General features: G+C 40.4%; 1 protein-coding gene across 3 annotated transcripts in view; it reads right to left on the reverse strand.

Moving 5' to 3' along the window:
- LOC129713010 (paladin-like) overlaps nucleotides 1-15,622 on the reverse strand; it is a 162,411-nt gene that overhangs the window by 17,993 nt on the left and 128,796 nt on the right. For all 3 annotated transcript variants that reach the window (XM_055661856.1, XM_055661855.1, XM_055661854.1), the window contains exon 19: nucleotides 8,661-8,816. In XM_055661856.1, the coding sequence (XP_055517831.1) occupies nucleotides 8,661-8,816 (156 nt within the window). The remainder of the gene's footprint in view (nucleotides 1-8,660; nucleotides 8,817-15,622) is intronic.

The raw sequence follows: 15,622 nt of genomic DNA on the forward strand, positions 1-15,622 counted from the left end.
TGCTTTTGCCCTATGGATGTTTTGATGAAAGCTGAGAAGCTAGTCTACCTGCAATGGATATATTAGAAAGTGGCTGTCAGGCTTGCAGATAACAGAACTAATGCTATCATGCTGAGGGTGTCCATCATATAATTGTTTTGTAGATTGGGAGTCTTCCTGGTCAAATGTAGAGCTCTGAACTTGATAAATAATGATGCCTCCAAATAATTGTCTTTGGTCTGGTCAGATGACAAGAGGAAGGTATCATTAACATTTGTGTATGACGACAAATATTGGCCTGGGACTGGTTTCTCAGCTTTCATAAACATCCATTTATCTTTTTTTACTTTTTCCCTATGTATGAACTCTGTTGCATTGATCAATTTATTTTTAAATCTATAAAGAGCCAAGAGATTTATATTTAATAAAATCACTTTAATAAAGTGAAAAGTTGAATCATAATGCTAACGAAACATTTATGTTTGAAAAGATGAATTTGGTTAAACAAGCCAAGATGTGGTTGAGATAAGTTTTTAAAGTTGGTAGGAAGGAATGTATAATGCAGACTTGAGGAAATTAGTGAATGCTCAGTAGGCCAGAGGTTTTAGTTTAGATGAGGATTTAAAGGATTTGTGGTTTGCTTGCCTCAAGGAGTTACAAACCTATTCCTAAATTGTCTCATCTTTTACCTCTCACAGTAGACTGACTGCATGATTAGGCAGACCAGTGTTGGTTTGAAGAGTGGTTGAACAAAATCTGAATTGAGTGTGTTAAATGATGATGATTCTGAATTCTTTCTTTATGGTTGCACGTTTGAATGTGCAAACCTAAGGACATTTAATAAGACAGCTGCATAAAATTAAACAGTAGCACAGATTTAGCTTTCACTGGATGGTTTTGTACTGGTCTAATGGGAAGGCCAAGATCAGGCCTGAGTAGAATTCCAATTCCATCATTAACAGGTACTGTGCAATAATATTACAGGCAGTGACCAAGTACATTGGACTGTCATTACATAAACTGCAGCAGACACCTCCATTTTAATTAAATTGACATTATTTCAGATACCCAGTGTGCAGATTTCTGCATTATTGTTTGTTTCTTTTGTACCAGATACAATTACTATTATTTGTTCAACAACTCCAAAACTCATTACGCATATTGGTCTGGTATAATCTGTGGTAATGTGTGTTACACTAGTTTGAATGTGGAATAAATTCAGAGTTAAATTATGAGAACCATCCATATAAAATGCATCAGATTGCTAAATTCACTGCGGGTTACTCCTTGAATCTGAACCTTGAGATATTATGTTGAAATAAAATATTATTTAAGAAGTATTAAAAAGTGTTTTGTAAGGTTCAGATACAGAGAGAAAAAATCTCAAATCTCAGGGGGGGGGGAGGGGGAGAATAATATTATTACTTTAAAAATAATGTGGAAAAGTTACTCTGAACAGATCGACACAAAATGCTGGAGTAGACTTCTTCAGTCTTAGTTCAGACTTCTTCAGTCTGAAGAAGAGTCTCGACCCAAAACACCCAATCCTTCTATCCAGTGCTGCCTGCCCTGCTGAGTTACTCCAGCATTTTGTGCTTATCTTCAGTGTAAACCGGCATCTGCAGTTCTTTCCTACACAATACTCTGAACAGAGTCTGCTTCTGTGAAGATTGAAAGCTTTTGTAAACCATGAGAGAATAACTCTGCTTGCGCTGTGTACCGACCGACAGGCTTCTTTCATAACCCTTACTAACTGATTGATTGTTGTGCCCTTCACTTCCTTACCATGACCTCACCCCCTCAAGTGATAAAGAGCCTTTCCCTTCCCTATTTAAAGTGAAGCATTGTTGTTGACCCATGAATTGGTCTGAAAATGTTTTTTAAAAAAACCTTCAGTCTTTAGAAATCACCAGATCCAATGACACAGTGCGATTATTTGTGGAACGTTTGTTTCCTCGTTGTTAAAGAAAGTAAGGCTCCATAGATCAGGAGATTTATGGTAACAAGGCACCATTTAGAGTAACGCAATCAAAATGCCATGAATTGACAAGATTGTCAGCAGACAGGCATTACTTGGAGTAAACAAGGCACTGCAGATTAATACAAACATATACTCAGCTGTACAGTACTACAGTTGATTTTGTATAAACTGTGTGGTATATATATATATATATATATATATACATATATTCCCTGGGGCCGTAATATTATTGTACAGAAATAAAAACAAATTCTTAGCATTTAGTGAAAAAAGTCCAGTTTTTCAGATCAGAATATCATTAGATATCTATCCATTTAAAAATGTTACATATCAGTCGTTTGGTGAAATATTTTTAAATAGTTTGCATTCTCACTCATTTCAGCAAGATGTTGCCTATGACAATGAGAGTATTTCAAAAATAATTCCCCTGGAGAATGTTATTGATACTTCTGGATTATTTTTTTGATCTGTGTGTACAAGATATGGAGACTATGTAGACCAGGCCTATGATGAAACCTCTTTAAACTGCTGCATAAGCACCTGTCATTTTTTTAATTTTCCACTTCAAAATGAGCCTTTTCTGATCATTTTCATTATCATTTATTTGCAGTTTACATGTATGCATTTTTGCTCAAAGGAACCGGGTAAATTTGATTAAATTTAAATAATTCTATGGTGCTGAGGTTATGCAGGACTGGGATGACTGGCCTCACTTGGTTATACATGCCAATAGTGTCAAGATCGTTGGCTCTCACCATGTCTATTGGATTGCTTGTTTAGACTATGCTGGAACCAAGCCTGCAATATCACCTGGAGCGCAGTGGCACAGCAGTAGACTTTGAGACCACCACTCTAATAATAGATATGTAGTCTGTCTGTTGAGTACGGTGTTGGGTGCTAGACTACTCCAGCTGATGACAATGTTGGTTACACAAAAAAGCTGGAGAAACTCAGCGGGTGCAGCAGCATCTATGGAGCGAAGGAAATAGGCAACGTTTCGGGCCGAAACCCCTCTTCAGACTGATCGGGGGCGGGGACAAGAAAGGGAAAAGGAGGAGGAGCCCGAAGGCTAGGGGATGGGAGGAGACAGCAGGGGGGCTGAGGAAGGGGAGGAGACAGCAAGGACTAACAAAATTGGGAGAATTCGATGTTCATGCCCCCGGGATGCAGACTCCCCAAACGGAATATGAGGTGCTGTTCCTCCAATTTCCGGTGCTGCTCGCTGTGGCCATGGAGGAGACCCAGGACAGAGAGGTCGGAGACGGAGTGGGAGGGGGAGTTGAAGTGCTGAGCCACCGGGAGGTCAGCTTGGTTATTGCGGACCGAGCGGAGGTGTTCGGCAAAACTTCGCCCAACCTCCGCTTGGTCTCACCGATATAGATCTGCTGACATCTAGAGCAGCGGACGCAATAGATGAGGTTGGAAGAGATGCAGGTAAACCTCTGTCGCACCTGGAAATTCCTTGAACGGAGTCGAGGGGGGAGGTAAAGGGACAAGTGTTGCTCTGCGGTAAGGGAAAGTGCCCGAAAGTGCCCAACATGATGACAATGTTGATTCACTTCTATAAGAGAAAAGGAAGTGTGTGAATGAATGCTTTGCAATGATTCTGGGAATTATGGTTGCTATCATTGAATCTGTGATAATAGTGTATGCTGAGAAACGTGCACGAGAACTTCACAGTAGTGATGTGTTTGTGTGTAGTGGAGAAAATTAATGTTGGTCACGTGCTTGAGTAATAGAGATTGCTGTTGGATGAGAGTAATAGAGATTGTACACAGTGTGACACAAGTGGTTCAAGTTGGACCATGGAAGTTCTTCACCTTTCCTGAGCTTAACTACCCATGTGAAATCATTAAACAATAACCAGCACCAGATTAAACTATCCCCATTAACTACTCCCACTCAAATGTCATATTGGGCCTAGGTAAATTCCGGAGAATGTGCATTGAAGATCACCTCTGAAGAAGGGTCTTGACCCAAAACTTCACCCATTCCTTCTCTCCAGAGATGCTGCCCTGTCCTGCTGAGTTACTCCAGCTTTTTAGGTCTATCTTTGGTTTAAACCAGCATCTGCAGTTTTTGTCCCTTCATTTGAGGAAGGACATTCTTGCTATTCAGGGCATGCAGCGTAGGTTTACAAGGTTAATCCCCAGGATGACGGGACTGTGATATGCTGAAAGAATGGTGCGGCTGGGCTTGTACACTGGAGTTTAGAAGGATGAGAGGTCATCTTATTGAAACATATAAGATTGTTAAGGGTTTGGACATGCTAAAAGCAGGAAACATGTTCCTGATGTTGGGGGTGTCCAGAACCAGGGGCCACAGTTTAACAATCGGTAAGCTATTTAGAACGGAGACGAGGAAACACATTTTCTCACAGAGAGTTGTGAGATGAACTTGAACCCTCTTGAATATGAATCTAAGTGGTAAATGAAAGTCCACACGTCTTGATAGATGTTTGCATGACGGCTCTTACAAATAAATAATTTTAATAAAGGGAGAATTAAGTTTCGCACTTAATAAATATGTTCAATTGACAAAAACTATTAATGCCTAGTTAGGGCATCTGGTGAGGAATAACAACCGCGTAGTAATTTAAAATTAATGTATAATGAAATCTACTGCTTTGCAGTCTACTGTTTTATGTAACAACAAAAACTGAAAACCCAGACTTCATTATTTAACATTCAAAATAGGCAGTGACCAAAAAGTGAAATTAACTTGTAAATTCCAGTTTAATTTTTCAAAAAATGCAACAGCGCTACAGAGTAAAGCTGCAGCTAAAATATCTCTCAATCATTTATAACAATTGTAGCTTTCTGCAGTTGATAATAGTTCTCTTGATCATATTTTAACTAAGTTTACAAATTCCTACTTCAATTAAATACCATCCGAGTGTGGTTATTTTAATCAATCTATTTTGCTTTTGAATATTACATATTATATTTATTTCTTAAAGCTATACTCAATAACACATGAAAAGCTATATATTAGTGGCATAAACATTTCAGCTAACTTATGAACAGTCAGTCAGTAAAACCATCTTGCCCTTATATCCTACCAACTACTGCGCCTGCCATACAGTTCACATGCAGTTTTCACAATGTATTATTGCTTGTTAAACAACAATATCCTCTACGGGATAACTTGGTTCTGCTTCAATCCTCAGATGTATTTGTTTTCAGAATCTACTAGCTATTCAAGCATGACAAACATCACCCATTTGTGGCATGATGCTCATTGCAACATTTCCCTCACTTGCAGATCAGAGTGGCACACAGACACAGCACCACTTAAATGGAGGAAAACACATCTATCTGCATGCTCCAGTGACAGAGTTGGCACTGCCGATCATTGAGATGCCTGCTATTGAGACTGCAGTCGTGAGTTGGGGATGAAATAATTGAAAATGAACGTGCCTTCGCACCTCAACACTATCTCATCCACCACTTCAAACTACAGTCTTCTGATTTTAAAGCAAGCATACAGTCTTAGTGTTTTCCTGAGGTGAAGACTGCAAATAATTCTGCAGTACAGAAGACAAAGGTGCACTTCCACAGGGCAGACCTACAGAGGTTACATCAGTACATACAATTCAATGCATTGTTATGCATGGTTTGAACATTGACGTCTCTAACTTCAAAGCATTTTCTCTTTTGCTTTGTTGTTAGCTTCTCCCAGCCAACAATGATCTATTCTACATTTTCCTTGACCACCGTCCCCTTTGTCCCGTTTTCACACCTAACCTTCCTATCTATGTATCTCCATCTCCCCTGACATCAGTCTGAATAAGAATAAGAGTCTCGACCCGTCAGGGGATATGGGGAGAAGGCACGAATGGGGTACTGATTGGGGATGATCAGCCATGATCACATTAAATGGTGGTGCTGGCTCGAAGGGCCAAATGGCCTACTCTTGCACCTATCGTCTATTATCTATTGCAACATCACTCATTCCCCCTCTCCAGAGATGCTGCCTGTCCCGCTGAGTTACTCCAGCATTTTGTGTCCATCTTCAATGAAATGCATTAGCAAGCTTACTAGAAATCCAATATGGAGGAGTCAGCGTTCCACCAGCCATCGTAAAAAAAACCCTTTGCTTTCCAGCAGGTAACTGGCTCCAAACTGTGATGCACCATTTCATGATATTAGAAGCTTTTTCAGCCACACAGTCTCACTGTTAAACCTGAAACTGAGACTGTTATACTGAACCTGATGTAAAGTGGGCAGCATTGGCAGTTTAAATTCCTGCTTATTTTGGTTTCAGATGAGATAAACCAGGGAATAAAACATTGTGAAGGTATTATTAATATTTTGGGGCTCATGTTGTCGACCTTCCCATGGTGAGCCCTGTCAACTGACCTCAGGCAGGTGAGCGACAACAAACAGAGACAGCAGCAGCGCCAACCCGGAAGCATGCGCCCTTTTTTAGGTCGGGCACCTACGGATGTCGAACCGGATGGCATCACTCTGCTGCCGACCTCTGCTGCCTCAAACGCAAGAAGAAGATTCATATTTTTTTTTTTAACTATCACACCTGCAAAAAGGAATGATATATATGAAGAAGCTGTGAGGAAGGATGATAAATAATCAAATGGGAATATGAATTGAACCAAAACTAGCAGTTAAATGTTTAGGAGTGCATTCAACAGACTTGAAGGAACATTAGATTGGCTGGGATTTATTTTTCCCCAACATTAGTTACAGAATGGAAATTCAATTCAATTGCTTATAAAAATGATGAGGGTTCGAGACAGAGTAAATAGCAAGGACAATTCCATTAACAGAAGGTGCAAAATCCAGGGATCAGAGATTCGGAGTAATTGTTGGAAGGAATGTAAGGACGATGGAGATTTTTTGTTTCCACTGTGGGTAGTAGGAGTCTGGAACTCACTGCCTGGCAGGGTGAGAGTGGAAGAAATTCTCGTCATGTTTAACAAAGTGAACTTGAAGACCTCGGGAATACAAAGCCTGTGCTGGAAGTGAGCCTGGTAGCGATTTTTCATCTGGCACGGCCCGATTGCCTCTATGTACGTCAAACTTTCTGTGGATTACAGTCTGCTGAGCACTTGCATGGTCTCACAGACATCCAGCAGTATGCCCTTCAACAAACCATTGGAAATGCGGGTGTACCAGGCCAGAAAGGTAGCACTGGCTCTGGGGAAAACTTCTTTCCTCTATCTGGAGGACAGCATTCTTTTTCCCACTTCCATTCCATCCCTATTGCTTGTCTGACACCCAATTCAAATTGCTACTGCCCTTACAGAAATGGTTGAATCAAAAGCCTGCTATGCCAGAGATGCTTAAATTTGCTCCCCAGGGCTTTGCTCCACCAAACTTTCTTGCAGAAAACATCGAGATACTTCTGTGTGACACTCATTTTCAATTGAAGATAGACACAAAAATCTGGAGTAACTCAGCAGGTCAGGTAGCATCTCTGGAGAAAAGAAATAGGTGACGTTTCAGATCAAGGCCCTGCTTCAGACATTAGAAGAAGGATCTCGACTTGAAACATCACCTTTTTCTTTTCTCCAGGGATGTTGCCTGTCCCGTTGAGTTACTCCAGCTTCTTGTGCCTATCTTTGGTTTAAACCAGCATCTGCAGTTCCTTCCTACTCATTTTCAATCCCTCTCTATTTAGAGACGTCTGCCATTTGATTCCTATTGAAAGTCCCCATCTCAGTATGCCCTTTCGTCTATCTGAGTCACCAGCAAACTTGGATATCTTACACTGGTGTTCCTCTAGGGTCCAATGAGAGGGACACATTAAGGAAATCAGCATCAGTAGGAAAATGTGGTTGGGAAATTCTTGAGATTCAAGACAGATTAATCTCTAAAGACTGATGGCTTACATTTCAGAGACAAGTGGAAGTACAAATATGGATGCAAACTGAATTTTTTTTTTAAAGAGAAAGAATGGGTGACGTTTCGGGTCGAACCCCTTCTTCAGACTGAAGACAGAATGAGACTCGGACCGAGATCCTTCTTCAGACGTCATCCTTCCACCTCTCCAGAGATGCTGCCTGTCCCGCTGAGTTACTCTAGCATTTTGTGCCTATCTTCGGTTTAAACCAGTATCTGTAGCGCCTACTTACACACAACAGCAGCAGAAGTCAAGATTGAACCCATGTTGCTACAGCTGATTCACGGTACTATGTGTTGTAATGTTCTGACATTGCACAAGATGCTATATAAATGGAATGTCTTGTTTATGGTTTTTAAGTCACAAACCTGTTCGATTTGACAAATTGCATTTCTTTCCTTTTGATCTGAGATTCTTATTGTTGCTTAATTGCAAAACTATATGTTTGTGCAATTCTTTTGAGACTTCCCCACACACACACACTACTCCAAGCAAACAGTATCTAAGCACTATTTTAAAGTTCCAAACCTGCATGGATTTTTATGTCAGCATCTCCAGGCATGGTCCAATTACAGTAAAATTGCATGTTAAAGCAAACATATTAGAACAGTAATAATTTAAAACTCATTTTTATACTTCACTGAAGTAGACCTCTTGAAGTGCACCTTAACAGCCAACCACAATGGATGCATTGCTCAGCTGTTGGCATTCCAAGATTATTACTTATTAAAAATGAATGGATTAAAATTCACAATATTAAAGGTAGACAAAAAATGCTGGGATAACTCAGCGGGTGAGGCAGCATCTATGGAGGGAAGGTATTAAATATTAAATGTACCTCATGCATCCAAATGCTGAAAGGTCTTTGCCAGGTGTCTTTCTTTTCAAGATGTAAGTAGGTATTGAAGAGAATGAGGTAAATATATCGTTCAAGGTACTGCAGGCTTCGAAGTTGCAGCAATTGTACTTCTTTTTCCGATTTAGCTGTTTTTATCTGCAACAACCAAAAGAAACTACATTCAGAATGATGCTTCAGTAGAACAGAAAGTATGTATTAAACGAAAGGATGATATTTGAATTTGGAACTCTGCAATTTTGTAACTTGCCCTGGAAAATGTTGAAGAATTATTTCATCTAACAAATGTACAACACAACATTTTCTTGGTTACACCATCCCCCATTCCACTCTCCATTCAAGACATATTCCTGAGTCGTGCATTCCAGCATTTGCCCTGGGAAACTCGATTCTTTGAAAAAGGGAAAAGATGATTACACAGTAAACTCTGGGCCTCAACCACATCTCAGTTAAAATCTCTTGAATTGCCAGGCCACAGCTGCAGACAGACTGTTTGGGCATGCTAAGGCATTCATTGATGGCTTATGTACATTAATGAAACTCAGAGTTTAGCCCTTTTGGCAGGGCCACTGGTCCTTTTCACAGTGTATCAGCCTTTTGACTGGATGCATGTAACACAGTACTGCCATATCCCGTCCGACACTTAATACATGGGAATAATAGTTCTGCACACTCCTCGTGAAACCTTCTCTCAAAAGATTCTTGCAGTAATCGTAAGTGACAGCAAAATTCTTACAATTGAAACATGAAAACAATAATTTTTACACACAAACTATTTCTTCAGTAGGTGTAAAAATACACAACAATCATTGATCAAAGAGCAAAATTGAAGCAGATGCTGAAAATCTCAAATACAAAGAGGCTGGAACGATTCGGAACCTGTGCAGATATCTGGTGAAAGGTCATCTCCCTGAAAAATTAATTCCAATTCTCCCTCCACAGATGCTGCCTGGCCTGCTGAGCTTCTGTACGCCATAAGGGACAGGAGTAGAATTAGGCCATTCAGCCCATCAAGTATATTCCGCCACTCAATCATGGTTGATCTATCTCTCCTTCCTAACCCCAGCTTTCTGCCAGTGTATTCATTTTTTGCAATGTCCTGCCAAGACAGTTTAGGTTCCAATTTACCACTCTCCTTAAGATCCCATGGGCTCTTATAATGTTTGGACCAGTCTTTGTGAAAAGCCTTGTTAAAATCCACAGACTACTACAAGCATACTCTCCTCTTAAGCCATCATGATACCTTCACGATAAATCCAATCTAGTCAGGAATGAACATCCCTTAACAAATTAATTTGTTTGTTCTAGATTAATTTGTGCCAATTATAAATAACGTCTATACTTTCTCTCAAAAATGATCCCAATAATTTCCCCACCATTGAAGTTCAACATACAGGCCTATAAATGACTTATTTACTTATTCCTGCCTATATAACCAATATTAACAGTCCTCCAGCGCCACTTATGGAGCCTGAGATTTGGGAAATGAAGGCCCAATGCCCAGCAAATACCTCTCTTTTTTTATTTTAACAGCTTGGGAAATACTTGATCCAGGTCCGATGCTTTATATAGTTTCAAAGATGCTTTTATTTTGCCCTTTACTTTTTTTCCAATCCCACCCAATATATCACACTCTTTCATAAAGAACGCCTTAACTCTAACGTTGGCATATTCCCCTTCTTTTGTGCAGACTACAAAGTATTCATTGAGAACCCTACCCACATCCACCAGCTCCACATATAAGCAACCTTCTCCATTCCCAACAGTTTCCATGGTTAATCTCTTGTTCCTTATATATTTATAAGACATCTTTGGACTTCCTTTGATTTTACCTGCCAATATTTTTTCATGGCCTCTCTTAGCGTTCCTAATTTACACGTACACTTCTTACATTGTTCTAAATGTTATTCAGTGTCAAGTTGTGTCTAACAGAAACGTCCCCGTTTTTTGCACTCCTTGAACCCTGATATCCGAGGGCTCCAGATTTGACAGTCCTGCCATTTTTTGGTGGAATGCAACAGGAGATTGCCAATTATTGGTACAATAACCTCTCAGATAAATTCTATAGTTTAAACCATGTCCAAAAGCCGAACTCGTCCATCTAAAAATCTAAATCTAAATAACTTCCATCTAAAAAAAAAAAATCAACAAACTATATGAAATTTGTCCCCCTACAGAAACATCATTAGCTAACGCCGGGCAAACAATGAGACTCAGTCTGAAGAAGGGTTTCGGCCCGAAACATTGCCTTTTTCCTTTGCTCCATAGATGCTGCTGCACCCGCTGAGTTTCTCCAGTTTTTTTGTGTACCTTCGATTTTCCAGCATCTGCAGTTCCTTCTTAAACAACATGCTGCCTGTCCCCCGAGTTACTCCAGCATTTTGTGTCTATCGTCGATTTAATCCATAATCTGCAGTTCTTTCCTCATTCTCTGTTTCTTGCTAATAGCATTAGCTTCCCACTCATCCCACCTTAACCATTCACTCCTTTGTCATCATGCCGTAATATGTATTACATACAAAATATATTGCAACGAAATCTCTCAGGTTTCATTAACAATGCCTCAGAGACCTGTGATTTCTACCACCTAGAAAGTACCTGCAGTTCCTACACAATTGGTGTGTCTGCATTGCCCTTCTTGGAATCATTGTGGCTGTTGATCCTCTTTGTCACATCGTCAAAACTTATATCGTTAGTCCAACAAAGCTTTACTTAACAAGTCCATGCAGACTGTCCTTCATTCATTTGTGCTTTTCTTAATGAACAGTCCCTCAGAATAGATTCCAATCATTTTGTTGACCACCAGCTGACTGTCCTGTAATTACTTTGTTTTTCTGTTCCTCCCTTTCCAATTAACAACATAATGTTAGCAGTCCACCACTCCTCTGGCACTACTCCAAGGAGGATAAGAAATTCATGATTAGAACATGCACTAAGTAAGCGTACAAGAGTTGAGCATCCCTAAAGACAAACACAGACACGAGAGTTACCACAAAACTGCACCCATCTTAAGACTGGCACTGAATGTTATATCTGGCCAAGATAGACACAAAATGCTGGAGTAACTCAGTGGGTCAGACAGTCGTTGTATATAGTGCAATATCTGCCATTGTACAAGGACATTCCCTCTGTCAAGCAATGCCTGTACCTACATTGCAATTTTGTCAGATTCCTTTGTTCAAGGAACACATTTCTGGAATGAAATGGGCAACTGAAAGATTTTATTGAAAGTAAGGCAATGCTATCTTTTAAAAATCAGACCTACTTTTTCAATTATTGTCAATAACTCAAAAACATTAGCATGAAGATACACAAAATAACATGCACACATCTGTTAATAATCATATACTACCCAACATATCATTTGAATTCTTGGAACGAATATATCCAAACAAAAATCAAATTGCCATTGGTGATTCTGACAGACATTCCAAAAAAATTAAAATAACCACTCTCTTCAGCAGGTCAAACTCCTGACCTAAAAGCCAAATGTGATTATCGTCATCTGATTGTAATATGTACTATTTACGAAATGCATTGCAATAACTCTCTACGGATCTCTGCATTGCAGCCCTGGGAATCATAGTGACTGTTGAAGCTCTTTGTTACATCCTCAAAACCTCTATTGCCAACCACTGCCTTTTCAAGGACAACCATTGACAGGCAATTATTCTGGCCACAATGTTGACACCTTTCTTACCCCCCCCCCACATCAGTCTGAAGAAGGGTCGACCTGAAACGTCACCTATTCTTTCGCTCCATAGATGCTGCCTCACCCGCTGAGTTTCTCCAGCATTTTCGTCTACCTTCGATTTTTCCATCATCTGCAGTTCTTTCTTAAACCTACTTCCCATGAAATGAATTTGAAGAAGGAGTAATGTGTTAAAAATCTAATAAGTCTTGGCCTCTGATCACCTCGTCTGTTCCCTGGTGGAATCAACATCAACAAATCTAATATAGCCACAGTGCTGGAGCAACTCAGCAGGTCAGGCAGCATCTCTGGAGACAAAAGATAGGCAATGTTTTGGGTCGGGGCCTTTCTTCAGACTTCAGAGGTCTGAAAAAGGGCCCTGGCCCAAATGTCACCAATTCTTTACCTCCAGAGATGCTGCCTGGCACGCTGTTACTCCAGCACTGTGTGTCTAACTTAGGTATAAACCAGCATCTGCAGTTCTTTGTTTCTATCAACAAACCTAATTTCAGCTCCGAGTTAAAATTGTACCTCAATCAATTCATAAATTCACCTTGCTTTATTTCTGCTCATCTGCATTGATATAAAGGGTATGAAATTCAGTTTAAATGCTAAACCATTGATTAAGTTTAAGAGTTTGAAGTTTTTGAATAAGTTTATTGGCCAAGTATTCACATACAAGGAATTTGCCTTGGTGCTCCACCCGCAAGTGACAACATGACATGCAGTGATAGTTAGGAATGACACATAAAACATTAAGATCAGAGCAAATTAGTGCCATTGTTGCCTTCTTCACCACTTCATCCTGCTAAATTGTAGGTCTTTGCAAACAACTGGTCTACTGCCCTTGTACGTCTCAGCAGCAGATGTCAGAAATTTAAGTAGTATTGCTAAAGCCTGAATGAGTGGCCTCAGTGTATTTTGCATCCATCACATGTGGTAATTGAGGAAGTGATTGTTTAAGATGATGACTGTAGTTGCTTGGTCCTGAATGGTATTTAGCTGCTTGAATGTTTTTAGATTTACACCATGTTGATTAATGCAGCATTAAAACAGTGTGGAGAGGGAGAGGGAGAGAGTGTGTGTGTGTGCATGCGTGCGCGAGTGTGTGTGTGTGTGTGTGTGTGTGTGTGTGTGTGTGTGTGTGTGTGTGTGTGTGAGAGAGAGAGAGAGAGGGGGATCTGGGCACAATCTCGTTAATTCCTGATCTGTGGGGAGAAATTTAGAAATCATATTTTCATATTTATTACATCCATAATTATCCAACATGAATAATACCATTGATCACCGATACACTCATATTGAACAGTGGGAATGTATAGCTAGGGCTAATGGTGTTCCACAAATACATCCTGAAGGTCAACAATGTCCAAAAATAACAACCAAAAGCTTAAATTTATGCCGAGTTGGATATATGGAACTAAATGATTCATCAGGAATGCAAAAATGTTACTGGTATCTACAAGTGCAAAATCAGAAGTGCAATGGAATCCTTTCTACTTCACTGGATGATAGAAGCATCAACAATACAGCAAAACAAAATACAACAAAGCAGCTCAACACTCTCCAGAAGTAAGCAGCCCACTTGATTTGATACCCCATCTAACAAGTTAAAATTTCATTCCCTCCATCTCAGCAATTCACAGCATCTAGTAAAGTCACCGTCAAGTCAAGTCAAGTCAAGTTTATTTGTCACATACACATACGAGATGTGCAGTGAAATGAAATGGCAACACTTTTGTGCAAAAGACAAAGACTTAGAAAATTAGGTGCAATCAGTAGGCACATTCGGCCCTTCGAAATAATGGCAAAACGCCATAGAGTTAGTCCCTGATGAGATGGCGTGATCATCCGAATTGCCTCAAGTATCCTCCGTACGTACTCAGCTAGGCTTCTCCAACAACATGCACCAGCAAGAGCAAGCAATCCGAGGGCGGGAGGTGCAAGGGAACAGCACCAGTTGCAGATTCCCCAATAAGATATACGGAGGACTGGCCAGGGTGTCAGCTTGCCCGATGGCAAGTGGGCCCCTCTGAAGGACAGAGAGTGATGCAGTTGCTCAGGGTCTTGGTGAGACCACAAAACAACAAACAAAACAAGGAAGGACATTATTGCCATAGAGGGAGTGCAGAGAAGGTTCACCAGACTGAGTCATGGGATGTCAGGACTGTCTTATGAAGAAAGACTGGGTGGACTTGTTTTATACTCTCTAGAATTTAGGAGACTGAGAGGGGATCCCTAGAAACTTACAAAATAAGGGTTTACAGTCCGAATTGCCTGTGGGGAAGTCCAAACTCAAGGGGTCACAGCTTAAGTATAAGGGGGAAAGGCTTCTCCAACAAGGAGAGTGGTGAATCCTGCAAGAGCTCTGCCACAGAGGGTAGTTGAGGCCAGTTCATTGGCTATATTTAAGAGGGAGTTAGATGTGGCCCTTGTGGCCAAGGGGATCAGAGGGTATGGAGAGAAGGCAGGTACAGGATACTGAGTTGGATGATCAGGGTGATCATATTAAATGGCGGTGCAGGCTCGAAGGGCCGAATGGCCTACTCCTGCACCTAATTTCTATGTTTCTATGGCAAGTGGGCCCCTGTTAAATGATAGCATTGTAGTTGTGGGTGGGGCCCCCCTTTGTCTCCTGGCAACCACTATTTTTAGACCCAGTCCGCCACTGCATACAACATTGACTCAAACACTTTGTTGTTACTTCATTGTTGCTCGGCCTAAATCTGGAAACTCCGTACCCAACAACTTTATAGGTGCACTTTCACCCAAAGAATGACAGTGGTTCAAAATGGTAGCCCAGTGCCAGATACTTGGGGCAATTGGTGATGGACAATAAGTACTGGTATAGTCAGCAGGAACCATAACTGGAAAAAAGCTTAAATAATTTAAAAAACAGCTTTAAGTTTCCAAAACTGGACTTTGTTTATATTAAACTTTTTAATCCATGCTCAAAAAATATACACAGTAGTCTCTATACAATATGTTGCTTGCAATCCTTTCATCCCTAGCTACAGTAAATGTATCATTTAAGATGCCAAATATCATAGACTGCAAGGATTAATCACATTGCTGCAGCTTTGCATGTCTTTCAGCACCAATTTTCGTCAGCAGTACCAGGCATACAAGTGGTGGTGCTTTTGAGTGATAGGCCCAGGATTCTACTTGACAGCTCTTGTAAAACCAGGCTCACCATTGCTTTGCATGGAGTTGGCCTTTCTTGTTATCCAAATCCAGACCATATGCTGAGTTC

Source organism: Leucoraja erinacea, chromosome 34, assembly GCF_028641065.1.
Source record: "Leucoraja erinacea ecotype New England chromosome 34, Leri_hhj_1, whole genome shotgun sequence".
Classification (NCBI taxonomy): Eukaryota; Metazoa; Chordata; class Chondrichthyes; order Rajiformes; family Rajidae; genus Leucoraja; species Leucoraja erinaceus.